Here is a 25,878-nt window from a genome sequence, read left to right as displayed (position 1 = left end):
TGAGTTAGATCTTTTTTTCATGAAGAACTATTCATGCCCCTCAAAAATAATGAATTACATTCGATAGATCATCTATCCAGGAATACTATCCAAAAAACAGTTTGAAAAAATTCCTTCATTTGGAGTCTTGCCTGCAAAAAGAGTGGCGAAGGGTGTAATTCTCTTGAATTTTCGAAAATCTCCAATATCTCGAAAACAAAGGCACTTTTACTAAACGTAAAATATATTTTTCTGAACCGCCATAGAGTCCTCTACACCCTGGCTCAATATTATCCATTCATTACGCCACACCCTGTATACAGGGTGGCCATTTGAAAACGAAACAGACGAGATTACAGACGAAATAAATTTTTTCGATAGAAATGCTCGGACAGGTCGATTTCTGTTTCGAGGGGGACAACTTAAGATGTAGGTTACGGACGCATAGCGCTTCAACCCTTACTACTACAACCCTTACCCCCAATTTTTGAATAGGGAAGATGGGGTGAGTGATACCTCATTTGAAAGGTATTTTTATACTGATTTCAGCACAGTAATTGTTTTTTCATTTTATGCATTAGTTCTCGAAATATTATTAACTAAGTATTCGAAAATGAAGTGGTGTTTTCATGGCACTTGTAGTGTTTTTTTGTGAAAAATCGACATTTTGAGCTTCAAAACAACCATGACTGTGGCTTCCTTCCTCCAATCCAGTGACATAGAAATCTTTAATCAAGATGTCGAACAAACAAAGCGTATTGCGAAGGAGCTCAATCTTGCTGAAACTCAATCTAAATTATCTTCGATATAATTTGCAGTATTTTCAATAACATGCGGTAACACTTGATCGATAGAAATCTCCAAAAAGTCCAAATGCGTACATATCTCTAATCAGATTACCAGGTAAGAAAATCAAATCATTAATGATGCCACAGAAATATTTCAGTCCCAATTCGTGAAACGACTTCCGACTTAATTATGAAGTGTTTTCTCAGTTGGCTTCAATAATGTTTTCATTTTGTTGATTATTGAATTCATATCTTTTTCAAAAAAATGAGAATCGATAATTTTTTATTTATTACGAACAGATCATTAAGTTGGCTTACTGGTTCTTTGACGTGTGAATTATTCTTAGTTTTGAATCGAGACTTGTATGTGTTCTAATTCATTGTTCGACATGGTTTATTCAATTGCAGAGCGGGTGGAAATAATTTCACTTTTTTTTGCAATTAATTAATGTGCGAATAGAACCGCAGAATTCTTCAATCAACGACATTTAGATAAATATGTTAATAGGAAGTATGTTTTGTCGATTTTTCACAAAAAAACACTACAAGTGCCATGAAAACACCACTTCATTTTCAAATACTTAGTTAAGAATATTTCGAGAACTAATGCATAAAATGGAAAAACAATTACTGTGCTGAAATCAGTATAAAAATACCTTTCAAATGAGGTATCACTCACCCCATCTTCCCTATAAAATTGGGGGTGAGGGTTGTAGTAGCAAGGGTTGAAGCGCTATGCGTCCGTAACCTACATCTTAAGTTGTCCCCCTCGAAACAGAAATCGACCTGTCCGAGCATTTCTATCGAAAAAATTTATTTCGTCTGTATTCTCGTCTGTTTCGTTTTCAAATGGCCACCCTGTATATATATATATACTAGCTGACCCGGCAAACCTAGTTTTGCCATTTAAATTATTTCTAGGGTAGATAATAATAACTAACTAATCGTGTTTGCTCGATTGGTCGTAAGAAAAAGGAATGCCTTTTTTTCTGTTCTGTACAATTTTTTTTGGGAATATTTTGTTATATAAACCTTGCCCTAACAATAATAAACACAACAAAAAAAGAATTGTCCAATTTGGTGCGATCGTTTGAACAATAAAGCATTCTGAAGTAAACCATAGATCCTCTTTTATTAATAAAGATATATATATATTTGACCACCAATTGAATTAGAAAAATCATAATCGAAAAAATCAATCAATCCATTTAACCAGAATAATACATCGTGATGATGTTGTCGCCCGGCCGGTCAGCTTCGAGAACGACTATTCCACCACGGTCAATACCGTATGTCTGATATCAATTTATTTATTTTATTTTTTTATTCATAAGAATACAAAAAGGCTAATGGCCATTACAGAATTCACAACAAATAACAAACATTGTACCCAGAAAAAGCAGATGAAAAATAAAAAAGCCCACAAAAAAATACAACGTTAGTACCGTTCCATAATATTTCACACTATCAGATCGATATTGTCAATGATATAATAATATTATCGACACAAAAATTAACAGAAAAAATATCGACCGTATTACCAATATCATTACACGAGTGAATCATTCTTCCCAAAGGGGAATATTTGGGACTGTTACTAAGTCTCATGGGCAGATAAAATGTCTGTCGAGCGGTCGCGGAGGTATATGGAAATTTATTCGCCCAATTATATCTGGAGCCTCTGACGGATCCTTCATAAGTTTATAGATGGACATAATGTCGCCTATCTTCCTCCTATCTTCAAGGGTTAGTAGATTGAAGTGACAGAACCGCAGCATGTAGTTTCGTGGTTTTCCGGAACTTGAGTGAAATCCTGTTTCGAAACCGTGGAATCTGATGAATCAAAAAAAGAATAAAAACCTTCATGATTTGAATGATCCGAAAATGTTATTGATGTAAGCGAGGAATAGGAGAGGACCAAGACGGGAACCCCTCTATGGAGAGGTATCGTACGCGATCTCTGATTTAGGCTTCAAACCATTTTGACAAAGTGCCAACGCCAAACATGGCAAGCTAAAAAATTCGGAGATCTATTTTGACCTCGTCGTAGTATTTACTAAAATCGGAATATATTACATCAACTTGAATACGCTTATCAGGACTGTCCTGTGAATACTCGCGAACGTTGCCAAGTTAGTTTCCGACGATCTCCCCCTGACAATTGTGATAACTCTATATTCTCAACTATATTTTCAGCCGATTGAGTTTTGGCAGTTGCGTTTGGAATCCTCAATACAATGTGTATAAAAAACCTCTCGAACATTCAAAATAGATTCATTAGATACGTTGAATACAAAAATACGAACATCTACCCTTTAGGGGACATTTCACACCTGAGAATAAAATATTTTCTCAATACACTGGAAGTATCTAGAACACACAGGGATTCAAGGCGAAAACACATTATCAACACGCGACGCGAGCTGACGCGTAAATTGTACGCGCGTTCCGTTGCGTCGGGTGTTCATAGTATGATTCTGGTCTATAGAAAGCAATACATTTGATTCTTAGAACATAGAATATCAGGAAGGAGCTTTTTCGAATAAATGTGACGGGAATTGTGCGACGGAAACGGCCATATTGGTCTTCCAAGTTCTGATTTGAAAAGTGGCAGTGTGGCAGACTTGCAAGTCAAATGATTCTGTTATCTGTGGCCAAATGAACAAAGTGATGTTTTAACTTAATTTTGGTAATTTGGATTCTTGAAATTTGCTGGAAATAAGGATTTTGGATATTTTAGCGTGAATAATTCATAGGTAGGTGATTTTTTAAGCTGAATATCAGGTATTAATTATGAGTTTCTGAATTTCATGACATAACAAGGTTATCCCATGACAATATCACTCCATGGGCGTAGGTGATGTTAAGTCATAGACCTTAATACCATTAAGTATATAGCCAAGCAGTGTTAGGCGGGGTGCATTTCCGCTTTGATTATCAATTTGAAAGAGCGTGAAAAAGCTTCCTACTTTACGTCAGTGCTTCCCTAATTTTTTTGATTAATCAGAATCAACCGACTATTGAAGTTAGTTTTTTGGAAACTTCATTGTCCTACGCTACTGTTGAAACGGCAATATATGTCGGCCATATTTCTCCTCTATTCCGGTCAAATTGAAATGAGCATTATGCTCCTTCCTGTTATTCTATATTCTAAGATTTGATTCGACTCAACACGCATCACGTTTCGTCAGCTCGCGTCGCGTGTTAGTAATTTGTTTCCGCCGTTAGTGTTTCTATTCAAAATCGTCCAGGGTTACATAGATTCCCCAGATCTTCTTAGTCAACTGAATTTCCACATTCCCACATTTTATTCGAGAGATCAACCTCTTTTCAGGTCCAAAATTACAGGACGAATTCAGGAGGAAACACCCCGTTATGTAAAATGTGTCGGATATTTAACTTAAATTCAACAGAGATCGATATCTTCAATTGTTTCAAGAAAACTTTGAAGAAATACTACAAATAGATAGATCACTGTACATACATGTAAATAAATAAATAAATAAATAAATGAAAAACTATGGTACGAGAATGTCACGATTTTCGTATTACATTATCACGATATCACGATCTGTTCAGCGATATAGCGGAGTTCAGTCGCGATGTCTCACGATCGTGATCGTGGCCGCGGCCGCTCATATGTGTTCACCGCTTAAAACAAATCTGGAAATCAGTTTTACTTTTTCCTGGCTCGTACAATTGAATTTTATCAACCTGAATATTCGTATTTTGTGGCACCGCTACGTGGACATTTTCGAAATTACTTAATCGAATGATCGAGAGATATTCTTCAGCATTCGTTACTATATAAAGTAATGTAATAGGTTCAAGTCTCTTTATTCGACAACGTGATGTTCTACAATCAATCGTTCTTACAATGTGTCTACGTATTGACCTGCAACCAAGTATCCTCACTTCACAGTTCATTTACCATGCTCCGAAAAAATGGCACAAATGTATAATATTTACAATGAGTTTTAAATAAAAACCTTACCTCTGATGATATTAAAGACATATAAAACCCAAGACAAAACACATTTTTGATTTTGGTCGTTCAATGTAAACTCATCCTGGCATTTCCAAAGGCAATCAGTCACCATGTCCAAAAACCAAAACTGTAAAAGGCTGGTTTTGTAGAGAGTGCAACCGAAAAATTCTCCAATGTGTTTGACGGTGTTCCTTATTCCTAATATACGAATATATGGAATATCCAAGTTCTCGATGACATTTGTTTTTTCGGGTAAAGTATCAACATATTTATGAAAAATGATGTTGCTTTTAGGAGAGCTATGTGGAACAATAAGACTCTTCTCTGCATTGAGTAGTTTCTCTGCGTCAGTTCCGCGTATCATAATGTAATCATTTCGGAGAGAACGAGGAAGCTCATCCTTGCCTGTGACTTGTTCTAATTGTGAGCGTGTTTCTTGTATGGAAACCTTACTGGATTTCGACTTTCTAGATTTGTTCGTAAGGATACTACTCGTATCGATTTTCGGAATCTTGGTTGACATGTTATCTGTCAAAAAATAAAACCAGTCTAAGTTGCACAGAAATTATCATATCATATACGTGCGTACAAACTTAGATTAATAAAATCTATGCGTACAAAAAATTCTTCGTCAAATAGGCGAATGTAATGTAATGTAATTTTGAACGTTGAAATTCATAATGGAAACGTAATTCTTAGCTTGTGTTGCACTATTTTTCAGGTGAACTGTCAAGTTGCCATTCTGGATTCTTGTCAAATTATTAATTATAAAGATGCTTTTTACGGAAGTTCAAGAAGCCTCTACCATTGAATCCTACTTCAAAATTAGGAAGAAAATAGAAAGAGAGCGGAAACATTCTATTCAAAAATGTTTCAATAACTTCATAGAGTATCCCAATATTGCTGTATATCAAAGATTATAGAGTAGAAAGATAGGAAACGAAGCGACTAAAGCGATGTGAGCGCCATCTGTGTTTCAAATGTGTTTTTAAGGCTCTAAGGACATATGAAATTTTGCGAGATGTCAGAGTTATATATGGCCATTTTGATCAAACAGGTTTTGAATGTTTTGATCTAGTATCCATAGACAACCGCGTATCGCCTTTTTTTTTTCGAGCCCGTTCTAGTTGCTGATTATTGAAATTTTTGTATAATTTCTTGGCGGAAACCTCAGAATATCGTTCGAAAATTATTGTATGGTGAAGAACTGTGGATCAAATAAAACGAATTTTACTAAGGAAAATGGGAATGTAAGTATTAACTGGTAACATGTGACTCGGTCATTCATTGATTTTTATTTTCAGTGCTACGAAGTGGATAAAATTTTGCAAACACTACTGACTCATTCATTCATTGCTGTATCCCGTTACCGGGAATGAATCTACAAAAAGAAGAAGAAGAAGGAAAAAAAAAAAAAAAATAATTCGAACAGACTTATTATATTATTATTATTATAAGTAATTTCTTAGTGCTAGTTGCGACTGTGTGCCCTCCTGTGACTAAAGAGACCCAACCGTGACCTGCAGATCCTTCCACACTCAGGGCATGGATAGTCACCAACCAGATCTGGCCGCCGCTGTATCCTTCTCGATTCTCCATTATATCTGTTTACCAAAGACCTCCACTGTGACCTGTCTAACGCTAGTTGTTCCCAGTTATGGTTGGCATTAACTGATTTTAGGGATTGATGTAGTGTATCCTTAAACCGCTTATACTGGCCTCCTGGTTTCCGGGCTCCCTCAGTGAGTTCGCCGTATAGAGCTACCTTGGGGAGTCTTGTGTCTTGCATCCTCAGAATGTGGCCGCTCCATCTGAGTCGGGCCCTCGTTACCTGAGTCTCAACTGTTGTACAACCCGCGCGCTGCAAGACTTCTGCATTCGAAACTTTGTGGAACCATCTGATGTGCATTATCTGTCTTAGATGACGTTGCTGCGTCTGCTCAAGCTGTTCAATATGTCGTCTGTAGGGAGTCCAGCTTTCGCTTCCGTAAAGAAGCGTTGGGAGGACCACTGCTCTGTAAACAGCTGTCTTGGTCTTCAGATTGAGGTCGTGATTTTGAAACACTCTGTCCTTCAGCTTCCAGAATGCCCGTGATGCCGAATTGATACGGTTGTGTATTTCCGTGTCAAGGTTAGCCCTAGTATTTATGAAGCTTCCCAAGTATTTGAACTGCTCGACCTGTTCTAGAGTTTCATTGTCCAGGCTGATATCTGTTTGAAGGCTTTCTGGCGGACTCACCAGGATTTTGGTCTTATCAATATTGAGTCTAAGGCCTAAAGCTTCGTATATATGTTTATAGGTGTCCATCATTATCTGTAGATCCTCTGAGCTGCTAGCGATGAGTGAACAGTCGTCTGCATATTGAAGTTCCGTGATAAACTTGGTACGGGTTTTTGCTCTGAGGCGCTTCAGGTTAAACAGGCCTCCGTCAAATCTGAATCTTATCCCAACACCTCTTACGGGCATGCTCATGTCAGCAATTATCGATACAGCTATCGCGAAAATATTGAACAGTAAAGGCGCTAATACGCAGCCTTGTTTTATTCCAGAGTTGGTTGAGAAATGGTCGGTTGTAGAGCCATTATGCTGTATTCTAGCGGTGTTGTTGGTATGAAGGCTTTTACACACTGCTAGGAATTTTTCGGGTACTCCTAGACGTGCCATGATTTTCCATAGCGCTCTCCGATTCACCGAGTCGAATGCCTTGCTTAAATCGATGAAGGCTGTATAAATCCTTGTTTGTTGTTCACGGGCCTTTTCTTGTAGCTGTCGCAGTGTAAAAATTAGGTCCACCGTACCTCGATTTGGTCGAAAGCCGCACTGGGATTCAGGTAAAAGCTTCTCTAAGAGTGGAACCAGACGATTAGCCATAATCTTCGAGAGAATTTTACCGGCCACGCTAAGCAACGATATGCCTCTGTAATTGTTGCAATTCGACGTATCGCCTTTGTTCTTATAGAGGTTGATAACTAAAGCGTCTCTGAAGTCTTGTGGCACATCTTCCTGTTTCCAGATCTTGCGGAATAGTGTTAGGAGACTATTGAGAATGTCTTCATCTAAGGCTTTGAATATCTCCGCCGGAATGCCGTCTAGACCAGGTGACTTATCATTTTTCATATTTTTGATCGCACTTATGATTTCCGACATTGAGATTTCTTCATCAAGCGATGTCATCGGACTATACGCGGGGAGCAGGTCTAAAATGGATAAATCCGAGTCGTTATTTTGATTCAAGACCTGTGAGTAGTGCTCCTTCCATCTTTCGAGAATTTTTCTATCATCAGTTAGAATAGCTCCTTGAGCATCTCTTATAGGAAAGCTAGCTTTTCTGCTTGGACCGTAAACAGTTTTAATAGCTTCGAAAAAACGCCTGTAGTCATGGTTATCGGCGTAAGCTTGTATTTCCCTAGCTTTTTCTTTCCACCAGCTGTCCTTGATTTTTCTTATTTCTTGACGGACCTCGCGTTTTATGTTTATGAAACTTATTTGGGCTGCAACATCGCCAGGCTTGTTAATTGCGGTTTTCATCGCTTTGTGTTTTGCGTCCAAAAGGGGTGCGATATGAGTTTCGCTGTCGGCAAACCAGTCTGGGGATTTTCGGGAGCGTTCTGTGCCCAGTATTTCTTTCGCTGTATTTGTAAGGGATGACTTGAAACGGAGCCAATGAGTCTCAATGTCGTCGTTATAATCCGGTGGTGTTAGGCTATCTTTGACGGCAGCTGTGAATCTTTCCTTTGTAGAAGGGTTTTGTAGTTTGGAGATTTGAAGGCGCTCTCTTAGATACTTTGGCTTGCGTTGGTATTTTGGGCGCATTGAGATTTTCATTCTCGAGATTACCAGTCTATGATCAGTCCAGCACTCCAGATCTGCTCTGGGTTTAGTGACCAACACCTCTTTCAGATCTTTCCTTCTCACGATCACATAGTCGAGGGGCTACTGACTACACCATGTGCAATGAACATTTTACTGCAAGTCGATTGAGAACTGTTCATCCACGTAAATTGTTGCATGCAGGAAGCATCCCTTACATGAAGGGCTCATTTAGGGGAAATTATGACTTTTATACCTCCATTCAAAGATTCTCAATTGCCTTCAATATATTCAGAAATGCAAAGGTTTTATGGATTTCGATTTGGGAATCGGGTGACTGTCAAATTGTCGTTTGGAAAGTCAAAATTTTATGAAACCTTCTCTGACTCCGGGTTTCATAAAGCTTGATCGCTGAATAAACGCTTGATTGACGAATAAACGTCAATTTGTTTTCAATCGATAATTCAGTCATGATCGTTCAGATTATCATTCTCGCATCAAATTATGATGTTCATACATCCATTCAATTATTCTCAATTGCTACTTCTTCAATATATTCAGAAATTAAAAGGTTTCAGTGATTTCGTTTCAGAAATCGAGTGACTGTCAAAGCGTTGATCGGACAAACAAAGTTTTATGAAACCTTCTGTGAGTGTTTTGTTCATTCGTCAATCAATTTGTATAATATATTGTGTCATAAAGACACCATACCATGACGAAATCATAAAAAAGCTTGAATAAATTATACTGACGGGCTTGAATACACGTCTTGTATACCTCTGTAAGGTTTTTTTCAATTGTGGTTCTGAAAATTTTGTAAATAATATGTGTATCCAATGACGGTAAATTGAATATTGTCTCATGTCAATTTCTGATATAAATTGTACAAATTCAACTTAGTTTATTAATTCAAAACGTTTGCTCAGAGAAAACACCTTTGACATACCTATAGTAGATAACCATGTACTCTTGTATCCTAGTCAAAGCTCTATTCGTTGTCCATAATTTCAAATTTTTGTAAATTTTTTGTTGATTGCAAATAAAAATTTATCACATCCAACAGCGTATTTCATTGATTCCAATTGATTCTAAACAATTTTCAGATGAAAACATCCTGCTCACAAAAAAAAAACATTCTTTTGTTTTGTCGCTCAGTATGTTTGTTTTGTAGTTTCAACAAGGTCAATATTGAAATTCAATACAACGAATATAATTCGAATTTCGCGCCCCTTAATTATAAAACAGAAAACTGTTATAAAAAAGTTTTTCTGTATTGATAATACGTTTTCAGCGCCATCTCATTGTCAAATGTGTTTTCAATGGCCAAAATGTAGTCGGTTTTTAGTACTAGCGATATGAGGGCGTTTCCTATCTTTCTACTCTATAATCTTTGGCTGTATATTATTATGAATCTGTGCTGTTTCGACTGTTGACGTTTTACGTAAGGTATTTTCAATCAAAAACGGAAAAGTGATCGACCAAAGAAGAAAACTCCAGGATTATTCACCAATGTTAAAAATATGATGACAGAAGCTTCGCGAATATCTGTTGGGGTTTCATTTCAACTGGCTGAACTCTTTATTAGCATATGCTACTCGATTTTGAAACCGAAATGAGATCAAACCAACTCAAAAAAAGTCTATTCATGCAACTCGAAACTCAGAGGACAAAAACCACAATATATGTATGTTCAGGCTATCAACTTAGTCCAATGTTACGTACTTACCTGTATTCATGTTACACATCCTTGAAAAAGGTAATAAAAATTACCGAAAGCTTGGATGATATAAAAGTGTAGAACTAATCCGTAAAGACCAAGAAATCCTGAAAAACCTCCCCATATATAATATATTTTTTTTTTCCTCTTTGCCATATAGGGTTGGACTCTTCGCTGCCGGGCAAATTCTGCCAAGGCAGGTCAGAGGGATGTCAGGAACTTCCTCACCAGTCTTGTGTTCGCGAGGATAACTTCTTTTTGGGCTGCGCTGATGACCTCCTCGTCCAATTCCAGTCTCCGTTGTATTCTCAACCAGATGTTTCTCGACCAATCCATTTGTTGACATGACCAGGGGCAGTATTGTTGTTGACTTTAAGTTGTAGATAGTCTTCAGTTCAAAAGCCAGATCATGGTATTTTGTCAACTTTTCGATGAACGTTTTGCTCAGGTTATCGTCGGCCGGGATAGCGACGTCCATAATCACCACTGTTTTTTCCTTCTTGTTATGAAGTAGGATATCCGGTCTGTTATGTTTGACTGGTCTGTCCGTCGTGATGAAAGTATCCCAGTATAGTTTGTAGCTTTCGTTCTCAAGGACGCTACTTGGCTGATACTCAAACGGTCTTAATTTTCTTTTTATAAGGCCGTATTTTTTAGCGATAGATTGGTGATAAACCTTCGCCATCTCATTATGCCGTTGAGTATAATCCGTAGGCGCCAGCCCACTACATGAGGAAGTCACGTGTTGGATGGATTCTATTGCCTGTGAACACTTGCGACATCTATCTGTAAGTATATTCCTGCCTGTGATGTTTTTTATATGAGATCTTGTCGGAACCACTTGATCTTGTATTGCAATTGCCTTCCTTCTGTTTCCGGGAACAAATATCCTGCTTTAAGGTTAGTAAGTGATTCCGACTTATTAACATCTTTGTTTTGCAGGGCTCTAGGGTACCTTCTGTGGAGTGCCTTGCTTCGCCACTCCTGGGAGAGTCCTTCCAAGGTAAGCTCCGGAGGTTCCAGCTGGCCCGTCAAGTTCAATGGGCTCAAGTTGTCATCTTCTTGAAGAAGTGCTTGATGAAAGGATGAGCTTTAAGAAGTGAAATATTCTCTCATACTGCAGATTGTATTGTAATGCGTTATTTCCAGGTTGAGTAGGACCCGGCCTCCCTCATTTCTCGGGATATACAACCTGTTCACGGATGAGTGAGGATGATGGATTCCATGTGTTGTAAGTATTGCTCTCACTTTCTTATCCTTATCTTTTAGCTCCGCATTGGTCCATCGGATTACCCCGAACGAGTGTGCGATACAAGGTATTGCCCAGATGTTAATTGCTTCAAACATCGATCTTGAATTGAGCTTGCTTTGGACCACTTTCTTCATTCTGCAGAAAAGCCTTTCTCCGAAAACCTTCTTCATCTTTGTTGATTTAATATCCAGGGTCTGTTGGAAACCTAGATACTTGTAAGATTCCTTTTTTTTTTTTTTTTTTTGGTGTAGCAGGGGGAAAATCTGCAAACAGACGAACACACCCTCTCCTGAGGGGGAACAGTGTGGGGATTCTCACTCTCTGAGCTCGAGACCCACTAAAAACCCTTAACTGCTTCTTCATAGGTTCCGGGCATTTTGCCTATTAACCAGTTGACTCTTATGGTTTCTGGACTCTCACACGATCGTAGTCGTGTTGATATTTGTATGCTGCCTATAGCTTTTATAGGTTAAGCTCTTCTTTGGTTACATTTAAATCCTTAACTGATCTCTGGGTCTTCGGTGGTAGGTTCTTGACCTTCTAGCTTCTTCCGTTGGATCGTAGTCGACCAATCTTCGTAGTTCCTCATTTGGATGTTGTTTGGCTTTGTCAAATATCCTTTCCGCCTTTCTCTTCATAAATTCTGTAACTGGTTCCCATTCCAAGTCCTTGTAGATTTGTTTGTTCCTAACAAACCAGGGTACGTCCATCGCCATTCTAAGGAGTTTATTCTCAGTGGCCTGTATTTTCTTGATGTGGGTCTTGGCTGCGAAGCCCCATGCCGCCGAACCATATGTGAGTTGTGGTCGCGCAATTGTTTTAATCATCGTCAACTTGATGTTCTTATTCATATGACTTCTTCTGCCTATGAGTGGATAAAGTTTACTCATTGCGGCTTTTGTTTTATCAACTGCACATTTGATGTGGTTTTTCCATGTAAGTCCTCTGTCAAGCGTCACTCCTAGGTATGTTGCTTCATTTTTCCATTCAATCTCTTCTCCATCAACTTCAAGGTTTTCTTCCATCCCCAATCTTCTCTTTTGCAGTAATATTGCTTGAGTCTTTCTTCCATTGATTTGTATTTTCCATTTGATGCACCATTTGAGTAATTCATCTATGGCTTCCTGCAGTCTCCGGTGTATGATCTCTGGGCGTCGATGTCTGAACGCTATTCCTGTGTCATCTGCGTACAAGGTGAGCATATTTCTAGCATTCTTCGGGATATCATAGACGTATATTACGTAAAGCAGAGGTCCAAGTACCGATCCTTGAGGCACTCCCGCTTCTAATTGTCTGGTTTGAGAGGTTGCTCCATCTATTTTCACATAAAAGTTTCTATTCCTCAGATAGTTCCTTATAATCTTGCACAGCTTGGTCGAATATCCTGCTTTTTTCATTTTGTAGATTAGGCCTTCGTGCCATACTCTATCAAAAGCTCTCTCAATATCCATCAGAACTAATCCTGTGGCCTGTTTGGTCTGCATTCCTTCGGTGACGTATTCTATGAGCCGTAGTAATTGGAGTTCAGTCGAATGTTCTCGTCGAAATCCAAATTGTTCAGGTGGAATTATCTTCAACATTTCTGTTTCCTCATTCAGCCTTTTAGCGATAACCCTCTCGACGATTTTTCCTAGTGCTGATAGTAGGCTGATTGGTCTATAATTTTGAGGAAATTTCCGTTCCTTTCCAGGCTTGTTGAAAACTATCATTTCTGCAGTTTTCCATCTCTTTGGGTAGTATTCGGTCCTCATCACTCCGTTTGTTATATTCGTCAAGGCTGCTATTCCTTTTCTAGGCAATTTCTTCAACATATAATTCGTTATCTTATCTTCTCCCGGCGCTTTCCTGTTTTTCAATTTCATTATGATCTCTTTGATTTCTGTTGGTGAAGCCGGTTTTGGAATGGTTTCGGTTTCCGGTGGTTCCATCATCAGTTCTTCGTTTGCCTCCACTTCTTCTTCTAGATCTTCATTGTCATCATCATTTCTGTAATTTATTCTGGCTTCTCTCTCAATTGAGTCGGCCAGTGCTTCGGCTTTCTCAAGTCTCGTATATACCATTCCGTTTGCTCCATGCAGTGGAGGTATAACTGTCCGTTCTCGTCGTAAGCGTTTTTGCATTTTCCAAGCCGAGTGATCTATTGTATTCAGTTCCCTTAATCTCTGGTGCCATCTGCTATTACGCAGTTCTGTTAAAGCATTTTTCAATATCTGGCTATGCTTATTCAGTTTCTTCTTGTCTTCTTCTCTTTTTGTTGTTCTGTAGATTTTTCTGAGTCTTCTGTTCTTTTTTATAAGTTCCTTTATATCCCTTGGCGTATCTCCGTGTGAATGTTTCGGAATTGGTTTCCTTATTCTCTTGGTGCTTTCTTCATAGGCTTCTTTTATTTGATTTTCCAATTTTTCAACTGCTTCATCTAATTCATCCCGGGTGTTTATTTGGGGAATTTCCGTGATTTTCTCCTGAAGTAAATTCTTATATTTCTCCCAGTCTGTGCGATCCTTGGTTTGTGTCTCTTCTTCGTTTCTTGGGCCATGTCCCACTATGAATTCTATGGGATTGTGGTCTGAAGTTCCGTCTTCTATTGTATCAATGCTGATTTCTTCAGTGATGTCTTTCATTACGACAATGTCCAGTACATCAGGTAGTCCATTTACTCTTGGTATATAGGTCGGTATATCAGGTCCTATTACAACTGCATCAAGTTTTTCAGCATAAATCTTCAGTCTTCTCCCGTTGGTATTTTCCACTCTACTATTCCATTCCTGCGATTTGCAGTTAAGATCACCAATTATGATTTTAGGGTGTCTTCCTTCTAGTAGCATTTTTAGATCCTCTTCCAGCATGTCCTTATCCGGTGATTTATAAGTTGAAATAATCTTCACTTGTCCTCGATTAGTATTCACAATAATCGATATTGCTTCTACTTCTTGTCCATTGAATATTTGGTCGAAATGGTGATCCATATTCTTTCTAGTCAGTATAGCAACGCCACCTGTGCTGTTAGGTCTATCATTTCTGTAGATATCGTAATTGGGAAATGCTATCCGAACGTTGGCGTTAAGTCTTGTTTCTTGGAGAGCTATGACATCCGGTCTCTTCTCTTCAATCAGTTCTTCGAATTCTGATCTGCGGGCTCTCAATCCTTCGACGTTCCAAGAGACAATTATGAGATTGGTCTTTATCGTCGTATCAGCCATTAAATATTCTTAATTATTTGCTGCATCTTCTTCTCAATCTCTTTCTCCAGATTGTGCATCATCGTGCTGAGGAGGTTTTTCGTGAACTTATCTAGTTCCTCAGTGATTCCAGAAATTCCTTTCCTGGTTTCGGCTTTTTTGACGGTTTTTGACTTTTCTTTCTTTTTCTCTGGATTCTCCGTGTCTTTGACCACTTTGGTTGCAGTTTCCTGGAGTTTCTTCACTTCCGAAGAGTTTTGGGATGGCCTCGGTATATTTTGTGTTGGCCTCGAGCTGGTCTGGTTCGATCTTGGCGATCTCTTGGTCTTTTTAGTGACCAATTTCCATTCGCTACATCCCTTGTAGCTGGCTGGATGTCCTTGCTCTCCGCAGAGAACACAAGAGGCATTTCGCTCCTCGTTCTCCCTGGTAAGCGTACACTCCTTGGAGCTGTGATTACCGGAGCATTTCACGCACCTCCATGGAAAAGTGCACTTACTTTGGGCATGTCCATATCGCTGACAGCGGTAACATTGTCCAGGCCCAATCGTCCTTCTCTTAGGTTCAACAACACAGTTCATGTTGTAGAGCCTTTTCACCTCGAAGATATCCTTATTCTGGGTTTTAACCAGCAATAAGGGCATCGGCTGTTTTGTTTTATTTGAGGTCATCCTTATGACCTCAGCATCGACGATCCCTTGATCCTGTAGGTCGTCAAGGATCGTCGGGATATCTGCATCCAGCGGTAGGTATCTCACTACCGCGTATATTTTCTTTTCTTCCTCCCGTTGAAGAGTGTAAAACTCCCTGTTTATTTTATGAAGGAAGTCCGTCATCCTTCTATGATCATCGGCGCTTTGTGGGACGATTCTTATACCGTCCTTTACTGTCGTCGCTCTTTGGTATTTAATACCGTTTCGCATTAACGCGTTCGAAATTGAAGTCCATTCGGACGTACCTCTCAGGGTCACAGGGGGGATTTTTTCTTTTCTCTCCACTGGAGTGGTTTTCTCTTGGTCTGGGATTTCCAAGACTCTTTTCTTGTTTGTATCTTCATTTGACGAGGAGCTATCCTTTCTCACTCTTTTGGCGGGTGGGGAAATTTTGGTTTGAGGGGTTTTGACCACCTCCATCTTCTGTTTTTGAACCGGTAAGTTCACTTCTTGGACATTTTTCAAAATAATGTTCTTCTTGAGTGCTTTGGAGTAACTTTCCTTATTTCCCTCCTGCAACTCGAGCCTCTCCCTGAGATTTTTAATCTCAGCAACTAAGCTAGATACGCATCTATCTAACTCATTCACCCTCGCTTTCAAACTTGCGTTCTCCTCTCTCAAAATATCGTGTTCGGACACGACATTAGCGATTTCTGCCGCGTCTTCTTCCATTACGGAATCGCAGTCCGAATGGTCAGACATTTTAGAATCTAATTAATAATCACTTTGCTACTCAAAGAATTTGGAAATAAAATTTTTCAAGACAAAAGAAAAATGGCTAAGTTATATATTTTCTATACTATGAGAAAAATAAAACGACTCACCAGTGATATCCGTGGAACCAGCGATCTTGGAGGTGATCTGGACTCTACACTGAACACACTGAATTTGAACGAATTTCCGCTCTATAACGCATACACTTATAGAACTTACAAAAAACTTCGGAAGTTTCGTAGACGGAATCAAAAATTCCGTAGCTTCGCTAGTGTCAACTTTCACTTCGACTTTCTCTTTTACAACACTAGAGATGACGTATCGCACTGCATCGCTAGTGTACACTTTCACTTCGACTTTCTCTTTTACAACACGAGAGATGACGTATCGCACTGGTATCATTCAACACATCTACCTGCTTCAACGTCTCGAGGTGAACTGTAAGATTCCTCCGTGCCTAGTTGCGGTATTATAATGTCCTCCATCACCCGTAGACCAGCTCTCTCCTGTATTCGGCCTCTTTTGACGTGGACCACACCCCATTTATCTACGCCCATCTTCATGCCAATGGACTCGGAGAACGATGCCACTATTCTGAGTTATTTCTTCAGTTGTTCTTCATTCGCGGCGTAGAGCTTTATGTCATCTATATACAACCGGTGGCTGATTTTGATATTTCGTGCCTTGTGAACAGTAAATCCCTATATCTGGTTCCTCAGTAGTTGGCTTAGTGGATTCAGTGCCAGACAGAACCATAGGGGGCTTAGTGTATCCCCCTGGAAAATTCCCCGTTTGATTTTAATTTCCACTGTCTTATAGCTGGACTCTGCAGTATTAACCACCAATTGTGTGCGCCAGGTCTTCATGAGGTGTTCGAGTAGCGAAATTATCGGTTCAGTTATTCCATATATTCGAAGTGTTTTTATGAGCCATGAGTGAGGCACCGAATCGAACGCCTTCTGATAATCCACCCATGCCATCGATATATTTCGCTGCATCTTTTTGACCTGCTTAGTTATTATGTAGTCCGTGATCAAAAGCTCCTTACATCCTCTAGCGTCTCCTCTGCACCCGCTCTGCTCCTGTGCTAGTATATTATTTTTATTTACATGCTTCCAGATGTGTCGAGTCAGTACCCCTGTTAAGATCTTGTATATAGTTGGGAGGCCGGTACTTTTTCGGGTCTGCAGTGTTGTTTTCTTTTGGAAGCATATACGAAACATCAAGTGTGAAAACCTCCGGCAACCTGGATGGGTCCCTGAGGGCAGACTGGAAAAACCCTGCCAGAAGGCCGTGCGTCGCCGTGAAGTGCTTCCACCAGTAGTTCTGTAAGCTATCGACTCCTGGGGCTGACCAGTTGTCCTTCTTTTTTAATGCAAGCTTGATGTCGTCTTCCGTAATCTCTACTTCGTAGATATATATACACAGGGTGGCTTAGGCCATCGGGAAGTGACGTTCATGCGTACCCGAGTCAACCAGCTTTCAGGTTAGCAGCCTGGGAGCTGATGAAATAGTTGCTCCTATAACAAGAAGCATGGTCCAGGGCGGTAGAGGGCAGCGGTCTGGCCCTCTTCGGAACCGTCCGGAGGAAGAGCCTGTTGGGGTAAGCCGTGGGGCGAGCGGCGCAGCCCCCGGAGACGGCACCGTTAGCCAGGTCTCGGGCCTGATCGGCAGATTAAGGAGGAGTATAAGCTTGGACGGATTAAATACCCGCCCCGCTGACGCTCCAAGACGATATGGGAGAACACGCTGGAACGAAGAGGAAAACATCCTCCTATTACGTGTTCATTACATCGCAAAGGAATTGGAACGGAACAAGGGCATGAATTATAGGCAGACCCTCACGAATGTGTGGAACGAGATCAATCCACATAGACAGTCGTACGCCAACCTTTTGAGCAATAGAGTAAGATGGATGTTTGATAATGAGAAGTTCACCGAAATCGAACGGAACAGCATAATGCTCAGCTGTTACCCACGAGGCGCCACACCGAGTTCTGCTGACGAGTCTGCAGAAGACATCCTAAGTCAACTACCAAGAGAAAGCGCTGTACCTAAAACAAGCAAATTACAACAAAAGCTACTTGAAAAATACATGATGTATTTTATTCCACCTGAAAGGAGGCCTAGGATACCTAGAATGAAAGGCTCCAAAATCATGCTGAAAAAGGTGCAGGAGGTGAATGAGATAATCCAGCAAATTTACCAACCATCGCAAAAATAGAGGAGGTAGTAGACCTTGTATATGCAGGTGCAATCACAGTTTGCGTAGAGTTGGGCGTAAAGATCACGGATTCTGTTAAACCGATGAGAAAGGAAACACCACCACCTTGGAAGAAACTTCTGGAAGAGAAGATAAAAAATATCAGGAAAAACATAATAACTGTAATGATAGTTTTTGTCTGAAAATATAATGAAATTGAAAGTTTTAGCGGCATGACAGACAGGAATTGAATTCTGAAAAAAGTACCATGTCATGCCGCTAAAACTTTCAATTTCATTATATTTTCAGACAAAAACTATCATTACAGTTTAAATTTTCGGCTTAATTTGTTCAATGATCGGAGGTTCGCATCCGATCCCCGCTGATGTCGCTATATGTCGACGACGCACTGGGAAATGGATATGTAGAATCCCAAAGATCATTGAAAGCGAATGTGTATCCCCTCCACCTATAACATTTCCAATCGCTTTCGAACGCCGGAGTTCGGAAGTGATAATACTAACATGTGAATTCTGAGGATAGTGGTAGCCAGACAATGCAGATGGATCCTCACGTCAGCCCGGGTAGCTCAGTTGGGAGAGTACCTGACCGGTAATCAGGGGGGCGTAGGTTCGAATCCTGCTCTGGGTGGTACTTTTTTCAGAATTCAATTCCTGTCTGTCATGCCGCTAAAACTTTCAATTTCATTATATTTTCAGACAAAAACTATCATTACAGTTTAAATTTTCGGCTTAATTTGTTCAATGATCGGAGGTTCGCATCCGATCCCCGCTGATGTCGCTATATGTCGACGACGCACTGGGAAATGGATATGTAGAATCCCAAAGATCATTGAAAGCGAATGTGTATCCCCTCCACCTATAACATTTCCAATCGCTTTCGAACGCCGGAGTTCGGAAGTGATAATACTAACATGTGAATTCTGAGGATAGTGGTAGCCAGACAATGCAGATGGATCCTCACGTCAGCCCGGGTAGCTCAGTTGGGAGAGTACCTGACCGGTAATCAGGGGGGCGTAGGTTCGAATCCTGCTCTGGGTGGTACTTTTTTCAGAATTCAATTCCTGTCTGTCATGCCGCTAAAACTTTCAATTTCATTATATTTTCAGACAAAAACTATCATTACAGTTTAAATTTTCGGCTTAATTTGTTCAATGATCGGAGGTTCGCATCCGATCCCCGCTGATGTCGCTATATGTCGACGACGCACTGGGAAATGGATATGTAGAATCCCAAAGATCATTGAAAGCGAATGTGTATCCCCTCCACCTATAACATTTCCAATCGCTTTCGAACGCCGGAGTTCGGAAGTGATAATACTAACATGTGAATTCTGAGGATAGTGGTAGCCAGACAATGCAGATGGATCCTCACGTCAGCCCGGGTAGCTCAGTTGGGAGAGTACCTGACCGGTAATCAGGGGGGCGTAGGTTCGAATCCTGCTCTGGGTGGTACTTTTTTCAGAATTCAATTCCTGTCTGTCATGCCGCTAAAACTTTCAATAAACATAATAACATAAATAAATAAATAAATTCTAAATTCTAAACATAGGTATACTGCATACTTACCTGAACACTGAAACTCCTTCCAGCAGAGTCGGGAAACGAACACGGCAAATAGTGTCGGAATTCGAAATCAAGTCCCATGACCATCATTTCAGGCAAAGGGTAATTTTTTATTTTTTTTTCATATTCTTTATTTCCTCAATAAATTTCAGGGGTCTACAATATTAATTAATTATTCTGAATGCGCTATATACAAATAGAACAAAACAAAACACAATATATTACAAAATAACAAAACAAACAGACAGAAGTGAGCCCGTTCGATTAGAATCTGAATCTCATGAATTCCTCTATAGAGTAAAAGCAGTTTTCAGTGAGCAGAGTTTTAATCGTTCTCTTGAATGCCACAAAACTCAGTGAAACTATATGGTCCGGAATCTTGTTGAACATTTTTAACGAGTTAAAAACGTGTGTATTCTGGGTCGTTGTCAACCGATGAAGTGGTGTTACATATTTGTCCCTTGATCTAGTTTGGTGATCGTGAATCTGTGTATGTCTGGTGAATCTATCTCTGTTGCTGTGGACGAACAAGAGGCACTCAAGCATGTAACAGCACGGTAAGGTGAGTATCCCATACTTGACAAAAAATGGTCTGCAGCTGGTCCTCCGATCTATTCCCGCCATCAACCTCAAGGCATTTTTCTGCTTCAGAAAAACTGTATGTGCATCTGGGGACGATCCCCACAGGATTATACTATAGACCATACGTCCATGAAACTGAGCATGATAGACAAGTAAAGCTTCTTTTTCAGATAATATTTTTTTTAATTTGTCTTATTGCGAATAGCGCAGTAGAGAGCTTCTTATATAACTTATCCACATGCTGCGTCCATGATAAATTTCCGCCGATTGTTACACCCAGTAAACAGATGGTATCATTATTTCTTTCTCTGGTGGTGATGATCAGATTTTGTGTTTTTTCTGGATTGACTTTCATATCGTTGCTGTTGAACCATTCAACAGCATTCTGCCCTGATATTTCGGCTTTTTCCTGTAGTAGTCGAACACTTTTAGCCCTGTTCAGAAAGGTTGTATCATCAGCGAACAGTATTTCTTCGTCTGCGGAAACGTTGCAAACCAAGTCGTCTATGTATACTAAAAATAGAACTGGTCCAAGCACGGATCCCTGAGGGACCCCTGAGATGACTTTCCGTCTTGATGACATTTTGCCATTCAGATCTACTATTTGTTGACGATTTCGCAGATAGGATATCATCAATTCTAAAGCATTGCCTCTGATTCCAATATGGTGTAGTTTGGATATTAGCTTTTTGTGATTGACGCAGTCAAAGGCCCCTCTTCCAGGAATTCTGGGTTTCGGGTTCCGATGCGATTCCGTGTTTCTTGTGGGAAACGGTCTCGTAACACTTCCCCCCTTAGACTGAAACGTCCTCGTTATCAGTACCAAGGCCTTGAACGTTGCTCATCTCTAGGTGGATGATTTTCCTGGGACTGAACAGGAGCTCTTGAATTCTCGTTTTGTTTAACAAGATAGCAATTATTCCTAGAACCATGAGACAAAGTAATATTCCACTTAGGGCATAATGTGTCATGTGAAGGACCGGATGTAGATACATGGGTTCATCTCGGAGTTTCTCAGCTTCTTGAATAATGGAGGTTGGCTCTCTCAAATGTTTCAGATGGAATTCGCTTTTGTGGTTGAATTTCAATGTAATTTTTGAAATGTTTCTGAATGTGATATTGTAAATTGGTACTGTGTTGTCGAATATAGAATTTTCAATTATTCAATTTGAAGATGGTCAACAATTGTTTGTTTTTCAGTACGTGGGTAATCTTGAAGTTGTTTATTGACAAAGAAGTCTGACAAAGTTGAGGCTTTGTCAGGGTACAGGCTTCTTTTGTTGGCGCTTGAAGACAGAGTACTAAGGAGTTGCTTATTGATCGGCAGGCTTCGTCGGTCCAATATTCCTCATTTTTGATCTTAATCAAATACTTCTTTGGTGGTATTATCGCAATATCTTGATGATTGGGTACTGGGTACACTTGGGAGTAATTTGCAATGAATTGCTTAAGAATAGGGATTTTTAATAGGAATGTTAAGGATTTGTCTGTTCCTATGACAGATATTTTTGAAAATTCTAATAATTTGTAAAGATGAGCATTATTAATTGATGAAAGCTCTTGTGGTTTATAAATTTTCTCAAGATATTGTTCAATAGAATGGAGTTCTTCAACTTTGAAGAGTTCTAGGTTCGGTATTTCAAATATTGCAAAACTTATTGTTCTTTCTATCATAAGTAGATATTTGAGTAATACTTTCGATTGAAATATAAGATTTTGTGTCCTAATCGTGAATTCTTCATTAGATTTTATTTTGTCAAATAATGAGTGAGTCTTCAAAATATTTTCATTTAACAAAGCCACATCTTCTGAATATCTTTTAGACAAGTGATTGGTAAATGATGTTAATTTATCAATTTTTTCAATTTCATTATTTGCATTTTGATGAAGTCTTTCTAAGTTTTCATTTATGGTATTCAAATCATCATCGTCTAAATTTCCAGTGATAAATTTTATACCTTTTCCAATGAAATTCACCAAACCTCTCTTAACTTTGTGGTTGCCACTAAATTTATTCAAAATTTGTTCAACTTGATTGAGATTTGTTTGAAATTCAAGACATATTTCGTGAGTGGATGTACTTAAAGTATCATGTTCATTTAATTTGTAAAAACTGTTTCTTAGCTGTTTGTAACCGTTTCTTAAATAAGAGATGTCAATCAAGAAAAGAAATTTGTGATAGTGATCTAAAATTTTTGCATTACGCAAGTTTTCTTCGAAGTATCCGTTATTGCTTATTTTGGTGACCTGAAGGGCCTGGTTGGTTTGGGTCGGCATCAGCATTATTGGAATTCTGAAAAGAGAAAACGTTTTTTCTTAATTTCTTGACCTTATTAATATTTGCAGTAGTTTCTCGAGATTTTTCGGTTAAACCGCTGATTTTATTTTGTTCCTGTTGTTCAACAATGATTTTATCGAAAGGAGGATCAGTTTTTCTAGGTCTTCCTCTTTCTACAAAAACTTCTTTTTGTTTCAAGTTTGGAGGGTCATTTCGGTTTTCATTCAATTTATCTAATTTCTTTTGAGATTTTTCCTTATTTCTTTCGTAAACTTGATCGAAAAATGGTAAAATTTCTTGTTTTCTTTTTTCGTTGTATTGTTCGTAAACCGTCATATTGAGGTCGAATTCAGGCAGTTTGTCATAAGGACCATAAAGTAAATAGAATGGTGAGTAGCCGGTGGCTGAATGAATTGATTGATTATAAATAAGTGTAGCTGAGATCATTAAATTTGAAGGGTTTTCGTTAGGGTTCTTCAATTTTAAAATTCTTAATTTTTCCAAGATTGTAGAGTGAAATCTCTCAATTGGGGAATTAGAACTTGGGTTATTTACTGTTGTGAAATGTAAATAACTATTTCCATTTCAGGCCAATAATACTTCTTAGATAGTTGATTAAAAGTTTCTGATATTCCGTTATGATTTTTGTCATGATATTCTGAGATTATTTCGTTTTGATCTTCTTCTCGTTCTACATCTAATAAATAAAGATTACTTATGTAGAGTTTAACTGAGTAGTTGAAAGATTCTTTACAAAATCGAATAAAAGGAAGTCTTAAATTTTTATCTCTGAAAAAAATTCCGTAGGTTTCAGTGGGTCTGAAAACTTCTTTGAAAAGTGTATTCAAATCATTTTCTATACAATTCAGTTTGATAGTAACATTATACGTATTTTTTCCAAAAGGTTTCGTGTATTTTAAATTATACTGTTCTCCGATATTAAGAATTATTCTATTCGGGTAAATATTGACTGGGGAATCTGTAATGGGTATTGCTTTCCCGTTGTCGTCTTGGGTTGAATGAATAGTATTACCGGAATCGTTATCTTCGTTTCGATTTTCGGAATTGTTGAGGATATTTTGATTATTTTCTGAATTTAAAATATTTTCTACTTCTTCGTCTGCTAAAACAGGTATTTCATTTACATTCGCTAATACTGAAGAGATTTCAACGTTCAAATCGTCATCGGAAAGTAAAGAAAGATTATCGTTTTCCCGATTATTGATTTCAACTCTTGAAAGTGCGTCTGCTACTTTGTTTTCTTTGCCTTTTGTATGCACGATATCGAAATCGAATTCTTCTAATTTTAGTTTCCATCGAATTAGTCTTGAATTTGGTTCTTTTATTTTATAGAGCCAGACAAGTGGGTTATGATCCGTTTCTACAGTAAAATGTTGACCGAAAAGATAGGGCCGGAAGTTTTGTGGAATCCAATATTGCTAATAATTCTTTCTCGATTGTCGAATAATTTCTTTCGGCTGAATTCAATGTTCTAGAGTAATATGCTACTGGGCGATTAGACTGGGATAAAACACTTCCTAAAGCAACGTTTGATGCGTCTGTTGTCAATTTGAAAGGTTTTTCGAAATCTGGATAAGTTAGAATTGGGGCATTTGTTAACTGAAATGATGATACATAATCTGGATCTTCAGGTTTTACCTTTGCGCCTTTTTTCAAGCACTTTGTCATTGGTGAAACGATATATATATATCCGGGTTCATAGCGTTAACCGCCTTCCGGTTCCTAGTTTCCATCGGCCTCTGTCCAACCAGTCTCCTGGTGCCAAATTTCTTTCTGACATGGCCTTTTGTATTCCCTGTATCCAAGTTGTTTTTGGTCTTCCTCTTTTTAGTCGTTCAGGGGGTATCCAGTTCAATATTTGTTTGGGAATACGTTCGTCCTGCATCCTCTGCACATGTCCATACCAAGTAAGTTGTGCCTTTTTGATGTCATCTATTATTGTTGTTTCGGCATCCATAATCTCTCTTATACGTTCATTGCGTATTCTCTGTATTCTAGAGACTCCAGCTGACCTTCTCCAGAAATCCATTTCTAAGGCCAGAAGACGATTCTGTTGTAACACACTCAACTGCCAGGCCTCGCAACCGTACAACACAACACTCCTTAGGGTAACGTTGTAAATATCTCGTTTATGTTGTTTAGAGATTTCTTTTGACCATAGTATTGAATTTAATGCTCCGATTATTTTCCTACCTTTATTTATTCTTTGTTGAATTTCCTTATCAGTCCTTCCATTTTGGCTTATTACAGTTCCAAAGTATACGTAGTCTTCGCAGGATTTGATCTTCAATCCTCCCTCCAACATCAGATCTTCATTTTCTCCTCCAACGCACATGTACTGGGTTTTTGACATATTCACTGTGAGTCCCCACTTGTGGTATTCTTCCATAAGCTTTCGGGTCATGAACTCAATATCGTCTTTGTCCTGAGCAAATATGACCTGGTCATCTGCAAAATGCAGTGTGTATAGCGTATTTCCGTCGCTTATAGGAATACCCATATCTTTGCATGATCTTCGCCAGGTTTTGAGTGCTCGGTCTAGGTAGATTTTAAATAGAGTTGGAGAGAGGCTATCGCCTTGTCGCAATCCTTTCGTGACAGGGAAGCCATCGGAGATTTCATTTCCCACTTTGACTTTGGACGTTGAATCCTTATAGAATGCTTGTACGGCCTTCATAAGTGTGCTGTTTATTGAAGTTTGTTCCAATACATTCCAGAGCTTACTTATGGGCACAATATCATAAGCTTTAGTAAGGTCCACAAACACCAGATGTACGTCTCGCCCACGAGCCACTTTTTTTTTCATTCAGTTGTGTTAATGTGTATATGTGGTCTGTACAGGAACGTCCTGCTCTAAAGCCAGCCTGTTCCTCAAGTTCATAGAGGCCATATTCTACCTCAATTAATGTTTTCAGCACTTTTCCATAAAGGTGTAATCCACGCTTCTTTCCAGCTTTTGGGAATTTCATCACCATTGATGTACCTGTCGAATAGCTTCCCCAGCATAGACATTAATTTTTGGGTGCCATTCTTCAGAAGTTCCGCCGGAATTCTTTCCGGACCGCTCG

General features: G+C 39.0%; 2 protein-coding genes and 3 non-coding genes across 5 annotated transcripts in view; 3 read left to right on the top strand and 2 right to left on the bottom strand.

Moving 5' to 3' along the window:
- The window catches only part of LOC123314441, a 225,887-nt gene extending 220,601 nt beyond the window's left edge, over positions 1-5,286 (bottom strand). Inside the window, exon 1 of the mRNA XM_044899732.1 lies at positions 4,762-5,286. Coding sequence (XP_044755667.1) covers positions 4,762-5,278 — 517 coding nt within the window. The 5' untranslated portion in view covers positions 5,279-5,286. The remainder of the gene's footprint in view (positions 1-4,761) is intronic.
- A 13,636-nt stretch (positions 5,287-18,922) lies between these two features.
- On the top strand, positions 18,923-18,995 carry Trnat-ggu. The gene has a single exon. It is a non-coding gene; the product is annotated as a tRNA-Thr (tRNA).
- A 337-nt stretch (positions 18,996-19,332) lies between these two features.
- Positions 19,333-19,405, top strand: Trnat-ggu. Its single transcript has one exon. It is a non-coding gene; the product is annotated as a tRNA-Thr (tRNA).
- Positions 19,406-19,742: 337 nt separating this feature from the next.
- On the top strand, positions 19,743-19,815 carry Trnat-ggu. Its single transcript has one exon. It is a non-coding gene; the product is annotated as a tRNA-Thr (tRNA).
- Positions 19,816-24,506: 4,691 nt separating this feature from the next.
- On the bottom strand, positions 24,507-25,310 carry LOC123313968. The gene has a single exon (XM_044899080.1). The coding sequence runs from the start codon at positions 25,308-25,310 to the stop codon at positions 24,507-24,509; it is 804 nt and encodes a 267-aa protein (XP_044755015.1).
- Positions 25,311-25,878: the final 568 nt, after the last annotated feature.

This window comes from Coccinella septempunctata, chromosome 5 (genome assembly GCF_907165205.1).
Source record: "Coccinella septempunctata chromosome 5, icCocSept1.1, whole genome shotgun sequence".
Taxonomy (NCBI): domain Eukaryota; kingdom Metazoa; phylum Arthropoda; class Insecta; order Coleoptera; family Coccinellidae; genus Coccinella; species Coccinella septempunctata.
Note: the sequence above shows the minus strand (reverse complement) of the source record. Positions and strands in the feature narration are given on the sequence as shown.